This window comes from Erinaceus europaeus, chromosome 14, assembly GCF_950295315.1.
Source record: "Erinaceus europaeus chromosome 14, mEriEur2.1, whole genome shotgun sequence".
Lineage (NCBI taxonomy): Eukaryota > Metazoa > Chordata > Mammalia > Eulipotyphla > Erinaceidae > Erinaceus > Erinaceus europaeus.
The window spans coordinates 100,429,322-100,450,268 of record NC_080175.1 but is presented as its reverse complement, the minus strand read 5'-3'; the positions used below and the strand labels follow the sequence as shown (position 1 = coordinate 100,450,268).

The following is a 20,947-nucleotide window of genomic DNA, read 5'->3' as shown; positions in this document are numbered from 1 at the left end:
TCCCCGTCTCTCCCCCCGTCTCTCCCTCTCTCTCTCCCCGTCTCTTCCTCTCTCTCCCCGTCTCTCCCCGTCTCTCCCCGTCTCTCCCCGTCTCTCCCCGTCTCTCCCGTCTCTCCCCGTCTCTCCCCGTCTCTCTCCCCGTCTCTCCCCGTCTCTCCCTCTCTCTCTCCCCGTCTCTTCCTCTCTCTCCCCGTCTCTCCCCGTCTCTCCCCGTCTCTCCCCGTCTCTCCCCGTCTCTCCCTCTCTCTCCCCGTCTCTCCTCTCTGTCCCGTCTCTCCCTCTCTCTCCCCGTCTCTCCCCGTCTCTCCCTCTCTCTCCCCGTCTCTCCCCGTCTCTCCCCGTCTCTCCCGTCTCTCCCCGTCTCTCTCCCTCTCTCTCCCGTCTCTCCCCGTCTCTCCCCGTCTCTCCCTCTCTCTCCCTCTCTCTCCCCGTCTCTCCCGTCTCTCCCTCTCTCTCCCCCGTCTCTCCCTCTCTCTCTCCCCGTCTCTTCCCTCTCTCTCCCCGTCTCCCCGTCTCTCCCCGTCTCTCCCCGTCTCTCCCCGTCTCCCCGTCTCTCCCTCTCTCCCCGTCTCTCCCCGTCTCTCCCTCTCTCTCCCCGTCTCTCCCTCTCTCTCCCCGTCTCTCCCCGTCTCTCCCCGTCTCTCCCTCTCTCTCCCCGTCTCTCCCCGTCTCTCCCTCTCTCTCCCCGTCTCTCCCTCTCTCTCCCCGTCTCTCCCTCTCTCTCCCCGTCTCTCCCTCTCTCTCCCCGTCTCTCCCTCTCTCTCCCCGTCTCTCCCTCTCTCTCCCCGCTCTCCCCTCGTCTCTCCCTCTCTCTCCCCGTCTCTCCCTCTCTCTCCCTCTCTCTCCCCGTCTCTCCCTCTCTCTCCCCGTCTCTCCCTCTCTCTCCCCCGTCTCTCCCTCTCTACTCTCCTCTTTTATTTCCTCCTCCCTCCCACACTCTCCCTGCTCTGTCCCACTCTCCCCTCTCTCCCTCTCTTTGTCCTCCCCCTTTCTGTCTGTCCCTGCACTCTGTCCACCATGCTGTCTATCCCCTCCTTTCCTCCTCTCTCTCCTCTTCTCTCCCCTCTCTTACTCTTCCCTTCTTCTCTCTCCTCTCCCCTCTTCCTCTCTTCCCCTGTTCTTCTCCTCTCTTGCCCTCTTCTCTCCCCTCTTCTCTCTCCTCTCCACTCTTGTTTCCACTATCCTCCCTTCTCTCCCCTCTCTTTCCCTCTCCTCTCTCCTCTCCCCTCCCCTCCCATCCTTCGCTCCGCACGGCCTTTCTCACAGAGGAACCTCCGCCTCGCCCGCCTCAGCCCAGCATCTTCACTCAGAGTAAGTGGGCCGCTCTGCCCTCGGCCCGTCCTCTGCTCCCTCCTCTGCGGGCAGAAGGGAGGCTGGTGTGCGCTGTGAGCTTTCTGGGGCCCTGGCGGCCTCTCCTGCCCTGAGAGCCCGGCCCAGAGTGGTGAGAGGTTCCTGCTCCCCCGTGAGGGGCAACTCCTACCTCCCCGGGACTAAGAGCATCTGCCAGGGCCCAGAAGTCCCAGAAAAGGGGACTGGTGTTGCCGAGGGCATCTGGAGCTGTTGGGCGTGGGCAGAGGCGGAGACAGACTCCCCTGGGTACACTGAGCGGACAGCACCCAGAGCAGGGCTCCCTGGGTACACACTGAGCTGACAGCACCCAGAGCAGGACTCCCCTGGGTACACACTGAGCTGACAGCACCCAGAGCAGGGCTCCCCTGGGTACACACTGAGCTGACAGCACCCAGAGCAGGACTCCCCTGGGTACACTGAGCTGACAGCACCCAGAGCAGGACTCCCCTGGGTACACACTGAGCTGACAGCACCCAGAGCAGGGCTCCCTGGGTACACACTGAGCTGACAGCACCCAGTGCAGGGCTCCCCTGGGTACACACTGAGCTGACAGCACCCAGAGCAGGGCTCCCTGGGTACACACTGAGCTGACAGCACCCAGAGCAGGGCTCCCCTGGGTACACACTGAGCTGACAGCACCCAGTGCAGGGCTCCCCTGGGTACACTGAGCTGACAGCACCCAGAGCAGGGCTCCCCTGGGTACACTGAGCTGACAGCACCCAGAGCAGGGCTCCCTGGGTACACACTGAGCTGACAGCACCCAGAACAGGGCTCCCCTGGGTACACTGAGCTGACAGCACCCAGAGCAGGGCTCCCCTGGGTACACACTGAGCTGACAGCACCCAGAGCAGGGCTCCCTGGGTACACACTGAGCTGACAGCACCCAGTGCAGGGCTCCCCTGGGTACACTGAGCTCACAGCACCCAGAGCAGGGCTCCCCTGGGTACACACTGAGCTGACAGCACCCAGAGCAGGGCTCCCCTGGGTACACTGAGCTGACAGCACCCAGAGCAGGGCTCCCTGGGTACACTGAGCTGACAGCACCCAGAGCAGGGCTCCCTGGGTACACACTGAGCTGACAGCACCCAGAGCAGGGCTCCCTGGGTACACAGTGAGCGGACAGCACCCGAGCAAGGCTCCCTGGGTACACTGAGCTGACAGCACCCAGAGCAGGGCTCCCTGGGTACACAGTGAGCGGACAGCACCCAGAGCAGGGCTCCCTGGGTACACACTGAGCTGACAGCACCCAGAGCAGGGCTCCCTGGGTACACAGTGAGCGGACAGCACCCAGAGCAGGGCTCCCTGGGTACACACTGAGCTGACAGCACCCAGAGCAGGGCTCCCTGGGTACACTGAGCTGACAGCACCCAGAGCAGGGCTCCCTGGGTACACTGAGCTGACAGCACCCAGAGCAGGGCTCCCCTGATACACACTGAGCTGACAGCACCCAGAGCAGGGCTCCCCTGATACACACTGAGCTGACAGCACCCAGAGCAGGGCTCCCTGGGTACACTGAGCTGACAGCACCCAGAGCAGGGCTCCCCTGATACACACTGAGCTGACAGCACCCAGAGCAGGGCTCCCCTGATACACACTGAGCTGACAGCACCCAGAGCAGGGCTCCCCTGATACACACTGAGCTGACAGCACCCAGAGCAGGGCTCCCTGGGTACACACTGAGCTGACAGCACCCAGAGCAGGGCTCCCTGGGTACACAGTGAGCGGACAGCACCCAGAGCAGGGCTCCCTGGGTACACAGTGAGCGGACAGCACCCGAGCAAGGCTCCCTGGGTACACTGAGCTGACAGCACCCAGAGCAGGGCTCCCTGGGTACACAGTGAGCGGACAGCACCCAGAGCAGGGCTCCCCTGGGTACACTGAGCTCACAGCACCCAGAGCAGGGCTCCCCTGGGTACACACTGAGCTGACAGCACCCAGAGCAGGGCTCCCCTGGGTACACTGAGCTGACAGCACCCAGAGCAGGGCTCCCTGGGTACACTGAGCTGACAGCACCCAGAGCAGGGCTCCCTGGGTACACACTGAGCTGACAGCACCCAGAGCAGGGCTCCCTGGGTACACAGTGAGCGGACAGCACCCGAGCAAGGCTCCCTGGGTACACTGAGCTGACAGCACCCAGAGCAGGGCTCCCTGGGTACACAGTGAGCGGACAGCACCCAGAGCAGGGCTCCCTGGGTACACACTGAGCTGACAGCACCCAGAGCAGGGCTCCCTGGGTACACAGTGAGCGGACAGCACCCAGAGCAGGGCTCCCTGGGTACACACTGAGCTGACAGCACCCAGAGCAGGGCTCCCTGGGTACACTGAGCTGACAGCACCCAGAGCAGGGCTCCCTGGGTACACTGAGCTGACAGCACCCAGAGCAGGGCTCCCCTGATACACACTGAGCTGACAGCACCCAGAGCAGGGCTCCCCTGATACACACTGAGCTGACAGCACCCAGAGCAGGGCTCCCTGGGTACACTGAGCTGACAGCACCCAGAGCAGGGCTCCCCTGATACACACTGAGCTGACAGCACCCAGAGCAGGGCTCCCCTGATACACACTGAGCTGACAGCACCCAGAGCAGGGCTCCCCTGATACACACTGAGCTGACAGCACCCAGAGCAGGGCTCCCTGGGTACACACTGAGCTGACAGCACCCAGAGCAGGGCTCCCTGGGTACACAGTGAGCGGACAGCACCCAGAGCAGGGCTCCCTGGGTACACAGTGAGCGGACAGCACCCGAGCAAGGCTCCCTGGGTACACTGAGCTGACAGCACCCAGAGCAGGGCTCCCTGGGTACACAGTGAGCGGACAGCACCCAGAGCAGGGCTCCCTGGGTACACAGTGAGCGGACAGCACCCGAGCAAGGCTCCCTGGGTACACTGAGATGACAGCACCCAGAGCAGGGCTCCCTGGGTACACACTGAGCTGACAGCACCCAGAGCAGGACTCCCCTGGGTACACACTGAGATGACAGCACCCAGAGCAGGACTCCCCTGGGTACACACTGAGCTGACAGCACCCAGAGCAGGACTCCCCTGGGTACACACTGAGCTGACAGTACCCAGAGCAGGCTCACCTGGGTACACAGTGAGCGGACAGCACCCAGAGCAGGGCTCCCTGGGTACACTGAGCTGACAGCACCCAGAGCAGGGCTCCCCTGGGTACACACTGAGCGGACAGTACCCAGAGCAGGACTCTTTTGGGTACACACTGAGCTGACAGCACCCAGAGCAGGACTCCCCTGGGTACACTGAGCTGACAGCACCCAGAGCAGGGCTCCCCTGGGTACACTGAGCTGACAGCACCCAGAGCAGGGCTCCCCTGATACACACTGAGCTGACAGCACCCAGAGCAGGGCTCCCTGGGTACACACTGAGCTGACAGCACCCAGAGCAGGGCTCCCCTGGGTACACTGAGCTGACAGCACCCAGAGCAGGGCTCCCTGGGTACACACTGAGCTGACAGCACCCAGAACAGGGCTCCCCTGGGTACACACTGAGCTGACAGCACCCAGAGCAGGGCTCCCCTGGGTACACACTGAGCGGACAGTATCCAGAGCAGGACTCTTTTGGGTACACACTGAGCTGACAGCACCCAGAGCAGGACTCTCCTGGGTACACTGAGCTGACAGCACCCAGAGCAGGGCTCCCTGGGTACACACTGAGCTGACAGCACCCAGAGCAGGGCTCCCTGGGTACACAGTGAGCGGACAGCAGCCAGAGCAGGGCTCCCCTGGGTACACACTGAGCTGACAGCACCCAGAGCAGGACTCCCCTGGGTACACACTGAGCTGACAGCACCCAGAGCAGGACTCCCCTGGGTACACACTGAGCTGACAGCACCCAGAGCAGGGCTCCCCTGGGTACACTGAGCTGACAGTACCCAGAGCAGGGCTCCCTGGGTACACTGAGCTGACAGCACCCAGAGCAGGACTCCCCTGGGTACACACTGAGCTGACAGCACCCAGAGCAGGGCTCCCTGGGTACACTGAGCTGACAGCACCCAGAGCAGGACTCCCCTGGGTACACACTGAGCTGACAGCACCCAGAGCAGGGCTCCCCTGGGTACACTAAGCTGACAGCACCCAGAGCAGGGCTCCCTGGGTACACACTGAGCTGACAGCACCCAGAGCAGGGCTCCCTGGGTACATTGAGCTGACAGCACCCAGAGCAGGGCTCCCCTGGGTACACACTGAGCGGACAGTACCCAGAGCAGGACTCTATTGGGTACACACTGAGTTGACAGCACCCAGAGCAGGGCTCCCCTGGGTACACTGAGCTGACAGCACCCAGAGCAGGGCTCCCTGGGTACACACTGAGCTGACAGCACCCAGAGCAGGGCTCCCTGGGTACACACTTAGCTGACAGCACCCAGAGCAGGGCTCCCCTGGGTATACACTGAGCTGACAGCACCCATAGCAGGGCTCCCCTGGGTACACTGAGCTGACAGCACCCAGAGCAGGACTCCCCTGGATACACTGAGCGGACAGCACCCAGAGCAGGGCTCCCTGGGTACACTGAGCGGACAGCACCCAGAGCACGGCTCCCTGGGTACACACTGAGCTGACAGCACCCAGAGCAGGACTCTTTTGGGTACACACTGAGCTGACAGCACCCAGAGCAGGACTCTCCTGGGTACACTGAGCTGACAGCACCCAGAGCAGGGCTCCCTGGGTACACACTGAGCTGACAGCACCCAGAGCAGGGCTCCCTGGGTACACACTTAGCTGACAGCACCCAGAGCAGGGCTCCCCTGGGTATACACTGAGCTGACAGCACCCATAGCAGGGCTCCCCTGGGTACACTGAGCTGACAGCACCCAGAGCAGGACTCCCCTGGATACACTGAGCGGACAGCACCCAGAGCAGGGCTCCCTGGGTACACTGAGCGGACAGCACCCAGAGCACGGCTCCCTGGGTACACACTGAGCTGACAGCACCCAGAGCAGGGCTCCCTGGGTACACACTGAGCAGACAGCACCCAGAGCAGGGCTCCCTGGGTACACACTGAGCGGACAGTACCCAGAGCAGGGCTCCCCTGGGTACACACTGAGCTGACAGCACCCAGAGCAGGGCTCCCCTGATACACACTGAGCTGACAGCACCCAGAGCAGGGCTCCCTGAGTAAACTGAGCTGACAGCACCTAGAGCAGGGCTCCCTGGGTACACACTGAGCTGACAGCACCCAGAGCAGGGCTCCCCTGATACACACTGAGCTGACAGCACCCAGAGCAGGGCTCCCTGGGTACACACTGAGCTGACAGCACCCAGAGCAGGGCTCCCTGGGTACACAGTGAGCGGACAGCACCCAGAGCAGGGCTCCCTGGGTACACAGTGAGCGGACAGCACCCGAGCAAGGCTCCCTGGGTACACTGAGCTGACAGCACCCAGAGCAGGGCTCCCTGGGTACACAGTGAGCGGACAGCACCCAGAGCAGGGCTCCCTGGGTACACAGTGAGCGGACAGCACCCGAGCAAGGCTCCCTGGGTACACTGAGATGACAGCACCCAGAGCAGGGCTCCCTGGGTACACACTGAGCTGACAGCACCCAGAGCAGGGCTCCCCTGGGTACACTAAGCTGACAGCACCCAGAGCAGGGCTCCCTGGGTACACACTGAGCTGACAGCACCCAGAGCAGGGCTCCCTGGGTACATTGAGCTGACAGCACCCAGAGCAGGGCTCCCTGGGTACACACTGAGCTGACAGCACCCAGAGCAGGAATCCCTGGGTACACTGAGCTGACAGCACCCAGAGCAGGTCTCCCCTGATACACACTGAGCTGACAGCACCCAGAGCAGGGCTCCCCTGATACACACTGAGCTGACAGCATCCAGAGAAGGGCTCCTGGGTACACTGAGCTGACAGTACCCAGAGCAGGCTCCCCTGGGTACACAGTGAGCGGACAGCACCCAGAGCAGGGCTCCCTGGGTACACTGAGCTGACAGCACCCAGAGCAGGGCTCCCCTGATACACACTGAGCTGACAGCATCCAGAGAAGGGCTCCTGGGTACACTGAGCTGACAGTACCCAGAGCAGGCTCCCCTGGGTACACACTGAGCTGACAGCACCCAGAGCAGGGCTCCCCTGGGTACACACTGAGCGGACAGTACCCAGAGCAGGACTCTTTTGGGTACACACTGAGCTGACAGCACCCAGAGCAGGACTCCCCTGGGTACACTGAGCTGACAGCACCCAGAGCAGGGCTCCCCTGGGTACACTGAGCTGACAGCACCCAGAGCAGGGCTCCCCTGATACACACTGAGCTGACAGCACCCAGAGCAGGGCTCCCTGGGTACACACTGAGCTGACAGCACCCAGAGCAGGGCTCCCCTGGGTACACTGAGCTGACAGCACCCAGAGCAGGGCTCCCTGGGTACACACTGAGCTGACAACACCCAGAACAGGGCTCCCCTGGGTACACTGAGCTGACAGCACCCAGAGCAGGGCTCCCCTGGGTACACACTGAGCGGACAGTACCCAGAGCAGGACTCTTTTGGGTACACACTGAGCTGACAGCACCCAGAGCAGGACTCTCCTGGGTACACTGAGCTGACAGCACCCAGAGCAGGGCTCCCTGGGTACACACTGAGCTGACAGCACCCAGAGCAGGGCTCCCTGGGTACACAGTGAGCGGACAGCAGCCAGAGCAGGGCTCCCCTGGGTACACACTGAGCTGACAGCACCCAGAGCAGGACTCCCCTGGGTACACACTGAGCTGACAGCACCCAGAGCATGACTCCCCTGGGTACACACTGAGCTGACAGCATCCAGAGCAGGGCTCCCTGGGTACACACTGAGCTGACAGCACCCAGAGCAGGGCTCCCTGGGTACACAGTGAGCGGACAGCAGCCAGAGCAGGGCTCCCCTGGGTACACACTGAGCTGACAGCACCCAGAGCATGACTCCCCTGGGTACACACTGAGCTGACAGCACCCAGAGCAGGGCTCCCTGGGTACACACTGAGCTGACAGCACCCAGAGCAGGGCTCCCTGGGTACACAGTGAGCGGACAGCAGCCAGAGTAGGGCTCCCCTGGGTACACACTGAGCTGACAGCACCCAGAGCAGGACTCCCCTGGGTACATACTGAGCTGACAGCACCCAGAGCAGGACTCCCCTGGGTACACACTGAGCTGACAGCACCCAGAGCATGACTCCCCTGGGTACACTGAGCTGACAGCACCCAGAGCAGGACTCCCCTGGGTACACACTGAGCTGACAGCACCCAGAGCAGGACTCCCCTAGGTACACACTGAGCTGACAGCACCCAGAGCATGACTCCCCTGGGTACACACTGAGCTGACAGCACCCAGAGCAGGGCTCCCTGGGTACACTGAGCTGACAGCACCCAGAGCAGGGCTCCCCTGGGTACACACTGAGCTGACAGCACCCAGAGCAGGACTCCCCTGGGTACACACTGAGCTGACAGCACCCAGAGCATGACTCCCCTGGGTACACACTGAGCTGACAGCACCCAGAGCAGGGCTCCCTGGGTACACACTGAGCTGACAGCACCCAGAGCAGGGCTCCCTGGGTACACAGTGAGCTGACAGCAGCCAGAGCAGGGCTCCCCTGGGTACACACTGAGCTGACAGCACCCAGAGCAGGACTCCCCTGGGTACACACTGAGCTGACAGCACCCAGAGCAGGACTCCCCTGGGTACACTGAGCTGACAGCACCCAGAGCAGGACTCCCCTGGGTACACTGAGCTGACAGCAGCCAGAGCAGGGCTCCCCTGGGTACACACTGAGCTGACAGCACCCAGAGCAGGACTCCCCTGGGTACACTGAGCTGACAGCACCCAGAGCAGGACTCCCCTGGGTACACACTGAGCTGACAGCACCCAGAGCAGGACTCCCCTGGGTACACTGAGCTGACAGCACACAGAGCAGGGCTCCCCTGATACACACTGAGCTGACAGCACCCAGAACAGGGCTCCCCTGGGTACACTGAGCTGACAGCACCCAGAGCAGGGCTCCCCTGGGTACACTGCGCTGACAGCACCCAGAGCAGGGCTCCCCTGATACACACTGAGCTGACAGCACCCAGAGCAGGGCTCCCTGGGTACACACTGAGCTGACAGCACCCAGAGCAGGGCTCCCCTGGGTACACTGAGCTGACAGCACCCAGAGCAGGGCTCCCTGGGTACACACTGAGCTGACAGCACCCAGAACAGGGCTCCCCTGGGTACACTGAGCTGACAGCACCCAGAGCAGTGCTCCCCTGGGTACACACTGAGCGGACAGTACCCAGAGCAGGACTCTTTTGGGTACACACTGAGCTGACAGCACCCAGAGCAGGACTCTCCTGGGTACACTGAGCTGACAGCACCCAGAGCAGGGCTCCCTGGGTACACAGTGAGCGGACAGCAGCCAGAGCAGGGCTCCCCTGGGTACACACTGAGCTGACAGCACCCAGAGCAGGACTCCCCTGGGTACACACTGAGCTGACAGCACCCAGAGCAGGACTCCCCTGGGTACACACTGAGCTGACAGCACCCAGAGCATGACTCCCCTGGCTACACACTGAGCTGACAGCACCCAGAGCAGGGCTCCCTGGGTACACACTGAGCTGACAGCACCCAGAGCAGGGCTCCCTGGGTACACAGTGAGCGGACAGCAGCCAGAGCAGGGCTCCCCTGGGTACACACTGAGCTGACAGCACCCAGAGCAGGACTCCCCTGGGTACATACTGAGCTGACAGCACCCAGAGCAGGACTCCCCTGGGTACACACTGAGCTGACAGCACCCAGAGCAGGACTCCCCTGGGTACACACTGAGCTGACAGCACCCAGAGCAGGACTCCCCTGGGTACACACTGAGCTGACAGCACCCAGAGCAGGGCTCCCCTGGGTACACACTGAGCTGACAGCAGCCAGAGCAGGGCTCCCCTGGGTACACACTGAGCTGACAGCACCCAGAGCAGGACTCCCCTGGGTACACTGAGCTGACAGCACCCAGAGCAGGACTCCCCTGGGTACACACTGAGCTGACAGCACCCAGAGCAGGACTCCCCTGGGTACACACTGAGCTGACAGCACCCAGAGCAGGGCTCCCTGGGTACACACTGAGCTGACAGCACACAGAGCAGGGCTCCCCTGATACACACTGAGCTGACAGCACCCAGAACAGGGCTCCCCTGGGTACACACTGAGCTGACAGCACCCAGAGTAGGGCTCCCCTGGGTACACTGAGCTGACAGCACCCAGAGCAGGACTCCCCTGGGTACACACTGAGCTGACAGCACCCAGAGCAGGGCTCCCCTGGGTACACTGAGCTGACAGCACCCAGAGCAGGGCTCCCTGGGTACACACTGAGCTGACAGCACCCAGAACAGGGCTCCCCTGGGTACACTGAGCTGACAGCACCCAGAGCAGTGCTCCCCTGGGTACACACTGAGCGGACAGTACCCAGAGCAGGACTCTTTTGGGTACACACTGAGCTGACAGCACCCAGAGCAGGACTCTCCTGGGTACACTGAGCTGACAGCACCCAGAGCAGGGCTCCCTGGGTACACAGTGAGCGGACAGCAGCCAGAGCAGGGCTCCCCTGGGTACACACTGAGCTGACAGCACCCAGAGCAGGACTCCCCTGGGTACACACTGAGCTGACAGCACCCAGAGCAGGACTCCCCTGGGTACACACTGAGCTGACAGCACCCAGAGCATGACTCCCCTGGGTACACACTGAGCTGACAGCACCCAGAGCAGGGCTCCCTGGGTACACACTGAGCTGACAGCACCCAGAGCAGGGCTCCCTGGGTACACAGTGAGCGGACAGCAGCCAGAGCAGGGCTCCCCTGGGTACACACTGAGCTGACAGCACCCAGAGCAGGACTCCCCTGGGTACATACTGAGCTGACAGCACCCAGAGCAGGACTCCCCTGGGTACACACTGAGCTGACAGCACCCAGAGCATGACCCCTGGGTACACTGAGCTGACAGCACCCAGAGCAGGACTCCCCTGGGTACACACTGAGCTGACAGCACCCAGAGCAGGACTCCCCTGGGTACACACTGAGCTGACAGCACCCAGAGCATGACTCCCCTGGGTACACACTGAGCTGACAGCACCCAGAGCAGGGCTCCCTGGGTACACTGAGCTGACAGCACCCAGAGCAGGGCTCCCCTGGGTACACACTGAGCTGACAGCACCCAGAGCAGGACTCCCCTGGGTACACACTGAGCTGACAGCACCCAGAGCATGACTCCCCTGGGTACACACTGAGCTGACAGCACCCAGAGCAGGGCTCCCTGGGTACACACTGAGCTGACAGCACCCAGAGCAGGGCTCCCTGGGTACACAGTGAGCTGACAGCAGCCAGAGCAGGGCTCCCCTGGGTACACACTGAGCTGACAGCACCCAGAGCAGGACTCCCCTGGGTACACACTGAGCTGACAGCACCCAGAGCAGGACTCCCCTGGGTACACACTGAGCTGACAGCACCCAGAGCAGGGCTCCCCTGGGTACACACTGAGCTGACAGCAGCCAGAGCAGGGCTCCCCTGGGTACACACTGAGCTGACAGCACCCAGAGCAGGACTCCCCTGGGTACACTGAGCTGACAGCACCCAGAGCAGGACTCCCCTGGGTACACACTGAGCTGACAGCACCCAGAGCAGGACTCCCCTGGGTACACACTGAGCTGACAGCACCCAGAGCAGGGCTCCCTGGGTACACACTGAGCTGACAGCACACAGAGCAGGGCTCCCCTGATACACACTGAGCTGACAGCACCCAGAACAGGGCTCCCCTGGGTACACTGAGCTGACAGCACCCAGAGCAGGACTCCCCTGGGTACACTGAGCTGACAGCACCCAGAGCAGGACTCCCCTGGGTACACACTGAGCTGACAGCACCCAGAGCAGGACTCCCCTGGGTACACACTGAGCTGACAGCACCCAGAGCATGACTCCCCTGGGTACACACTGAGCTGACAGCACCCAGAGCAGGGCTCCCTGGGTACACTGAGCTGACAGCACCCAGAGCAGGGCTCCCCTGGGTACACACTGAGCTGACAGCACCCAGAGCAGGACTCCCCTGGGTACACACTGAGCTGACAGCACCCAGAGCATGACTCCCCTGGGTACACACTGAGCTGACAGCACCCAGAGCAGGGCTCCCTGGGTACACACTGAGCTGACAGCACCCAGAGCAGGGCTCCCTGGGTACACAGTGAGCTGACAGCAGCCAGAGCAGGGCTCCCCTGGGTACACACTGAGCTGACAGCACCCAGAGCAGGACTCCCCTGGGTACACACTGAGCTGACAGCACCCAGAGCAGGACTCCCCTGGGTACACACTGAGCTGACAGCACCCAGAGCAGGGCTCCCCTGGGTACACACTGAGCTGACAGCAGCCAGAGCAGGGCTCCCCTGGGTACACACTGAGCTGACAGCACCCAGAGCAGGACTCCCCTGGGTACACTGAGCTGACAGCACCCAGAGCAGGACTCCCCTGGGTACACACTGAGCTGACAGCACCCAGAGCAGGACTCCCCTGGGTACACACTGAGCTGACAGCACCCAGAGCAGGGCTCCCTGGGTACACACTGAGCTGACAGCACACAGAGCAGGGCTCCCCTGATACACACTGAGCTGACAGCACCCAGAACAGGGCTCCCCTGGGTACACACTGAGCTGACAGCACCCAGAGCAGGGCTCCCCTGGGTACACTGAGCTGACAGCACCCAGAGCAGGACTCCCCTGGGTACACACTGAGCTGACAGCACCCAGAGCAGGACTCCCCTGGGTACACACTGAGCTGACAGCACCCAGAACAGGGCTCCCCTGGGTACACTGAGCTGACAGCACACAGGGCAGGGCCGCATGCACCTGTGTCCACATGCAGGTGGCTGAGAGGAGTGAGAGCCATTGGCGGAGCTGGCCATTGCAGGTCTGGACCTGATTCTGGTGGTTCCCGGTGGCTTATCAACACACCCAACCCCTCCTGCCGCCCAGGCCCAGCCCTGCCTGTCGTGGGCCCTCCACACTCCCTGCCCCACTGCTCCCTCACCCCCACCCTGCATCCAGGACCCTCACCCTGCCTCTCCCCTGGGTTCTCCCACACACCCTTGCCCCCCTACCCCTCACCCCCACCCTGCCCACCAGGACCATAGCTCTGCCTCCCCCAGGGCTCTCCCAACACCCCTGCCCCACTTCTCACTCACCCCCACCCTGCATCCTGGGGTCCTAGCCCTGCCTCCCCCTGCACTCTGTTGTTAAAGTTCGGAGGCTCCAGCAGGCCGGGCTAGCGTTGCGGCAGTAGACAGAAACAGAGACTCGGGGACACTCGGCTGGGCTAAGAAGCTGCAGTTTAATCTTTATTCACGAACAGGCAAATCACCACACCATGTGCTTCTCCATCCTTCTCCCTCCGCCACTGCTGCTGGGACTCTAAACGTCCTTAGCATACGGGGCGGGGAGAATGCTGGGCGTGAAACTAGCAAGGGGCAAACCAATTCCCTCAGAGGTCGGGGGGAAGGGGAGCAAACCAATATGAAACATAGCAACAATTCCCCCTTCTGTTTTTAACTAAATGACCACAGTATCAGGGGTGTGGGGTGAACAGAAACCTATATCGTACAGGCATTTTCAAAAAAGAAACTGGCACAAACATGGAGAAACATGTAAGCGGGCAACAAGAACCAGTGTGCTGCCAAGGGAAGGCCTGAGGGGGCCATTTTTTGCCTCTATGGGCAAAACTTTATCAGCTTAAACAAAACATTTCCTGCCTCTGGGGGGCGTACTTGCCTCGACGGGCATTTTCTAGCATGGGGGGAGGGTGAGGCCTGGAGTCCCAAGGCATGGCTGCAGTCAGTGTTTGAGAAACCCAGCAGCTTAAGGGGAAGCCGCTAGTTTTGTGCCAAGTGTCCGAGGTGAACCAGTGAGTTTGATAGAAGTCCAAAGCAGATGTCCACCGAAGAATTGCTAAGGGGTGAATTGTTGTACGTCTGTCTCAATGGGGAATGTCAGCCATCGGAATTCTAGAAGTTTACCACAATTGATAACTCTGTCACAATTGGAAGTCTTTTTTAGTATGATTCTAAGGTTGTTTAAAGTTTAAACAATAGAATGTGAAAAGGTAAACATAAGAATCAAGGAAAGGAAACCTCAGGCATGAGAATAATTAGCATAGCCATTGTGCGATCTACCATTTCTAATAGAGAAGGTAATCGAGAGTTTTACATATCAACAAGTCTATTTAACCTTTTGCTACACCCATTCAAGATGGAGACACACCCTAGGTGTGCGCAGGTTTTTTTTTTTTAGACCAACTTAGTTAAAATATATTGATTGTTAACGAATTTCTACCTCAGACTTTAAATGTAAGTTAATTTTATCTTCATGAGAATTACATTGAAAACCTTTTTCATTTAACTTTGTCTGGTAAGAATATATCCTTAAAGTTACATTCTTAACCTTAAAGTTACTGTTTACCAAACTTTAAACACACACATAAACATGGTCTTTAACACACAAGGAGAGAAACCTTTGTTACGAAGACATGTCATTTTAAACACGAATTTACATCTGTACTGTCTTAGCCGTTCGGGGAGTGTGTTGTCCAGCGGTGGCCTCTTGGGCAGCTTCACTTCTAGGAATTGCAGGTTGCGATCTCTGGACGAATCTCTGCGTATTCTAGCTCGTCTGCCTTCAGACCCGAGCTGAGGATCTCGGCCAGGGGGCCCAGTTTCGGCAGGGAGCCCGCGGTCTCCGGGTGGTCTGGGATCTGTCCAGACTTCATAGCACGAGGGCAGGCGGGCCAGCCATGCAGAAGGCGCGGGCCGAGGTGCCACGGGGTAGCGGCCAGGATAGGCTGCCGCGGCTCTGCCATGTCTGCTGCCCTGCCATGTCGGCCGAGCAGCGTGGAGGGAGCCGGCGCCCAATGCTCCGCGCCACGCGGCGGAAAGCCGGCTCATGCGGGCTGGCGCTGGGCTCCTGCGGGCTGGCGTTGGGCAGAAACCACAGAGTGGTCCAGAGATAAATGTTCCAGAAACAGCGAAACAGTCTCGTGAAGAAAGGGCAGAGGCCTTTGGAGATCTCTTCACAAGCAGAAGAGAAGGCCATAGTGCATAGGTAGCCAAATTGTCTTCACTTATCTGAGAGATGCGCAGGTCAGGTCCACGTGGGCGCCATTTGTTGTTAAAATTCGGAGGCACCAGCAGGCCGGGCTAGCGTCGCGGCGGTGACAGAGACAGAGATTGGGAGACACACGGCTGGGCCGGGAAGCTGTATTTCTTTATTCAGGTTCGAGTCTCTGTCTCTGCCTACCGCTGCGAAGCTAGCCCAGCCTGCTGGCGCCCCCGAACCTTAATGACAGGACTCTCCCATACCTCCCCTGCCTCCCCTCTTCTCCCTCACCCCTACCCTGCACCTCCAGGCTGTGCCCCTGCCCTCTTCCCCCTCACCCCTGCATTCTCTCTTCCCCCTTTCCCCTTCCCCCTGCTCTGCACCCCCAGGCCCTGCCCCTGCCCCTGTCCCCCTTCTCCCTCACCCCTGCCCCGGGCCCTGACCCTGCCTCCCCTGGCCTCTCTCCTTCCATGGCAGAACCAGCCTACAACCCTGTGAGTGAGGACCAAGGCTCTTTGAGCAGTGACCTTAAACGGCTGTGCCTGCGGAGGCCGGGCCTCCCCCGCGGGCTCTGGCTCCCCAAGCCGTCCGCCTGGGTGCCGGGCACCAAGGCGGGCAGTGCCGGGGCCGAGCTCACACTCATCGACTTCAGCCAGGAGCCGCTGCTCCCGGCCCCGCGGCCCCACGCGCCCTCCCTGGCACAGCTGGCCACGGACGCCTGTTCCCTGCTGGACAAGACGCCGCCACACAGCCCCACGCGGGCACTGCCCCGGCCGCTGCACCCCACGCCCGTGGTGGACTGGGACGCCCGCCCGCTGCCCCCACCGCCTGCCTATGACGACGTGGCCCAGGACGAGGATGACCTGGAGGTGTGCTCCATTAATGGCTCCCCGGGGCCCAGCCAGGCCGAGAGCCGCCACGGCCCTGCGCCCACCGGGCCGCCTCCCCTGGAGGACAACCTCTTCCTCCCACCCCAGGGGCCCCGCCAGCCGCCCAGCTCTGCGCACACAGCCGAGATCTTCCAGGCCCTGCAGCGGGACTGCATGCTGCAGCTGGGACCCTCACCCTCGGGCGACAGTGGGCCGCAGGTGCCCCCCAGGGTGCCCATCCCCCCCAGGCCCACGCGCCCGCAGGAAGGACGGTCCCCGGCCCCCTCGGGCGAAGAGGAGGCAGATCATTGGTGGCCTGGACCTGCCTCCCCTCCTCAGCTGCCTCCCCGGGAGCCCCTGACCCCACAAGGCTCCAGGACCCCCAGCCCGGCGGTGCCCCCCGGCAGCTCCCCCGGGAAGCCCATGCCCACCACCCAGAGCTTTGCCTCGGACCCCAAATATGCCACGCCCCAGGTGACGCAGGCCCCGGGCCCCCGGGCCGGGCCCTGCATCCTGCCGATCGTCCGGGACGGCAAGCGGGTCAGCAGCACTCACTACTACCTGCTGCCCGAGCGGCCGCCCTACCTGGAGCACTGCCGGCGCTTCCTGCATGAGAGCCAGGCCCACTCGGAGCCCCTGCCCCTCACGCCACCCCCGCTCGGTGCCCCGGCGCCCACGGCCACCGTCCGACCCATGCCCCAGGCCGCCCCTGACCCCAAGGCCAACTTCTCCACCAACAACAGCAACCCGGGCGTCGGGCCGCCGGCCCACAGGGGCTTTCCCGGAGACGGGTTTGAGGCCGGCCGGACCGCGGATAAGATCCAGATGGTGCGTGCTGGGCCGTCTTCCCGGGTGGGGCGGGGGCGGACGGGGGCCCGAGGGTGCTGACCGCTGGCGGGCGGCTGTGCCAGCTGCAGGCCATGGTGCACGGTGTGACCACGGAGGAGTGCCAGGCGGCCCTGCAGAGCCACAGCTGGAGCGTACAGAGAGCTGCCCAGTACCTGAAGGTACCGTGCCCTGCCCTCGCCACACCCCTCCTCTGGCCCTGAGCCCCAGGTCTGCCCGCGCCCTTCTCCCCGCCCCCTCCCCAGCGGCCTGCCCTTGCCCCCCACACCCCCTCCTCCGCCCTTCTCCTGTGCCCCAGGTGGAGCAGCTCTTGGGTCTGGGTCTGCGGCCACGGGCTGAGTGCCTCAAGGTGCTGGAGATGTTTGACTGGAACCTGGAGCAGGCCGGCTGCCACCTGCTGGGATCCTGTGGCCCTGGCCACCACAAGTGAGTGAGCGCCACGCTGCCACCTCCCTGTCCTACCCGCCATCCCCTAGCTCTGAGGTCCCCGGTTCAACCTCCAACATTACCATCAACCAGAGCTGAGCAGGGCTCTGGTCTGTCTCTGCGTATTTCTCTCTGTATCCTTCTCATGAAAACAAATAAAGTATATTTTAAATAAGTAAGTAAACAAACTAGGGGGCCCAGGTGGCGCAGTTAAGCAGACATAGTACTAAGTGCAAGGACTCAGGTTCGAGCCCCGCTCCCCACCTGCAGGGGGAACGCTTCACTAGCCATGAAGCAGGGCTGCGGGTGTCTCTCTGTCTCTCTCCCTCTCTGTCTCCTCCTCCTCCATCTCTCTCTGTCCTATTGAATAAGAAAAGGAAAATAATGCCTCCAGGAGGGTGGATGCATAGTGCTGGCACTGAGCCCCATGAGGAAAAAAAAAAAAAAAAAAGAAAACGGACTGTCCTGTGAGCCGTGTGTCTGCGTCTGTTAGAGAACGTGCAGGCATTGGTGCCCGGTGACAGGCCGCCCGCCTGAATCTGGGGCTCAGCAGCCCGTGTGGTGACTGGCCATGCCTGAAGCATCAGGAAGCCCCGGGGGCCGGGAGGCTGCAGAGTTGAGCTCCCCAGAACCCGGGATGGAGAGCCAGCCTTTTGGGGGCTGTTGCCGGTACACCCAGTTGAGCACACATGTCACAGCGCACAAGGACCTGGGTTCGAGCCCACGGCTTCCACCTGCAGGGGTGAAGCTTCCCGAGTGGTGAAGCAGAGCTGCTTTCTCTCCCTCTCTATCTCCCCTTTCTCAGTTTCTCTCTGTCTCTACACAGATAAGCTAACCGGCGTTCTGCTTCGCTCTGTCCCCCAGGCGCTGAGTGTCCGGAGAGCCGAGTGTCTGCTCCGAAGGATTCCCGTCGGCTTGGCCGCCGGATGTACTGACAGGTGGGGCCTGCACAGGCCTGCTGCTCTGGCACCCGGCGAAGCCGTGGAGGCAGGGCCCGGGAGCCCCGTGTCGCCTGCCCCTCCTGGCCCAGAGCTGCCCTTGCAAGTCAGCGCGGGCGCGGGAAGGAGCCTGTGAGGGCCCACGGAGTCTGCTCCAGCTTCTGGCAGGGCCTGTGGCCGCCGTGTGTCCCTGTACCCCCAAACACCCTGCCGGGGGACACAAGGCCTGGCCTGGTAGGGAGAATGTGTGGGTGGGCCGGCACCCCCGGGCCAGCCCCAGGTCTGGGCCCTTCTCCAGGGAGCCCCTGGTGGGCAGTTGGGGCACCAGATAAGCTGACCAGTGGCCTCGTGGGTCTTGGCTGGTCTTTGCAGTTTGTTCCTGGAAGCGGCCTGAAGGGACTTAGGAGGAGGGCGAGGGTGCCAGGGTGCCATCTGGCTGGGCCCAGGGCCCTCGGCCCCGGGGTCAGGAGGGAGATTGGGGGCTTCTGGCCCAGCTCCCCGTCCCATGCTGCTGCCTGTTACCCCGCCAGCCTGTGTCGCCAAAGCTACTGTCCCCGCTCCACACCTGCTTCTCGCAGAGAAATAAAGCTAGTCTCTATTTTATCGTAGCTGCTGGCGTCTGCCTGCTCTTTGCCCCAGCTCCGCTGCCTGGGCTACGAGGCCTCACCCCGGAACGGGCGCCCACACCAGAAGCGGGTCCCACAGCACCACCTGTGGGTGATGGGGGAGGTGCAGGCATGGGGGCCAGGATGCTGTCCCCTCAAGAACTGGTTCCCTGTCCCCACCCACCTTCCTGCTTTGTGGGCTTCCAGACGGGACATAGCTTATCGGAGAGAACCCAGCGACTCAGCCAGCCACAGTGACACCGCGTGCTTTGCTAACAAGGAGGCCTTTTTTCCATTTTATTGTCTAGGACAGAGAAATTGAGAGGAGCAGGGAAGACAGACACCTGCAGACCTGCTTCACGGCTTGTGAACCAACCGCTCCTGCAGGTGGGGAGCGGGGACTTGAACCGGGATCCTTGCGAGGGTCCTTGCGCTTTGTACTATGTGCGCTTGACCAGGCGCACCACCTCCTGGTCCCCTTAGTTTTGTTGTTTTTGAATAGTATTTCACATGGTTCAGAATTCAAGTGGCACTGTAAGTACATGCATTAAAGGCACCTGCCCCTCAGAGCCTGCCTTTGCTGTTGGCTTCGTCTTTGTTTTTGCCAACGGGGTTATCACTGGGGCTCGTGCCTGACAAACCCACTGCTCCTGGCAGCCACTTTTCCCTTTTCACTTTTCCCTGGCCCATAAAAATAACTATTGGGAGTCCGGCGGTAGCGCAGTGGGTTAAGCGCACGTGGCGCAAAGAGCAAGGACCTGCCTAAGGAACCTGGTTCGAGCCCCCAGCTCCCCACCTGCAGGGGAGTCGCTTCACAGGCGGTGAAGCAGGTCTGCAGGTGTCTGTCTTTCTCTCCCCCTCTCTGTCTTCCCCTCCTCTCTCCATTTCTCTCTGTCCTATCCAACAACGACATTAATAACAACAATAATAACTACAACAATAAAACAAGGGCAACAAAAGGGAATAAATATTTTTTAAAAATAACTATTAAAAAGTGTATTTCTTAAAAAGAATTTATTAATGAGAAAGATAGGAGGAGAGAAAAAGAACCAGACATCACTCTGGTACATTTGCTGCTGGGAATTGAACTCAGGACCTCATGCTTGAGAATCCAATGCTTTATCCATCGTGCCACCTCCCAGACCACAAAAGTGTGTATGTTTAAAAAGAAAATTTAGTATTTATTTATTTATTTATTGGACAGCCAGAAATTGAGAGGGAAGGGTGAGAGAGACAGAGAGACACCTGCAGCCCTGCTTCACCACTTGTGAAGCTTCCCCCCTGCAGGCGGGGACTAGGGGATCAAACCCAGGTTCTTGGGTACTATAATAACGGCATCCAAAAAAAAAAAATAAAAAAAATAACGGCATCCACCAGGTGTGTCACTGCCTGGCCCCCAAAAGTGTAGATCTTAAATAAAACAAGTTTTTAAAAAAACTCATTTAAGATATTCATGGATCAAGGAAGTTACGCTTTGAGATTGGCTGGATTGTCTGTATATATATATATATATATATATATATTTTTTAAAATCTTTATTTATTTGCTGGATAGAGACAGAAATTAAGAGGGAAAGGGTTGATAGAGAGGGAGAGAGACAGAGAGAGACCTGCAGTCCTGCTTCACCACTTGTGAAGCTTCCCCCTGCAGGTGGAGGCCAGGGGCTCGAACCTGGGTCCTTGCGCACTGTCACATGTGCGCTCAACCAGGGGCGCCACCACCTGGCCCCTGGATTGTCTGTATTTTAAGAACAGAGGTAATGCATAAGGAAGCCATTAAAGACAGAACAGTCATGGTCCAGAGGTGGTGCAGTGGGTAAAACATCAGACTCTCAAGCACGA

The 20,947-nt window shown here is 60.9% G+C and overlaps 1 protein-coding gene across 1 annotated transcript in view; it reads left to right on the top strand.

Moving 5' to 3' along the window:
• TNK2 (tyrosine kinase non receptor 2) overlaps positions 1-19,109 on the top strand; it is a 20,800-nt gene extending 1,691 nt beyond the window's left edge. Inside the window, exons 2-6 of the mRNA XM_060172249.1 lie at positions 1,067-1,311; positions 15,900-17,119; positions 17,203-17,298; positions 17,436-17,563; positions 18,428-19,109. Of these exons, the coding sequence (XP_060028232.1) occupies positions 1,067-1,311; positions 15,900-17,119; positions 17,203-17,298; positions 17,436-17,563; positions 18,428-18,434 (1,696 nt within the window). The 3' untranslated portion in view covers positions 18,435-19,109. The remainder of the gene's footprint in view (positions 1-1,066; positions 1,312-15,899; positions 17,120-17,202; positions 17,299-17,435; positions 17,564-18,427) is intronic.
• Positions 19,110-20,947: the final 1,838 nt, after the last annotated feature.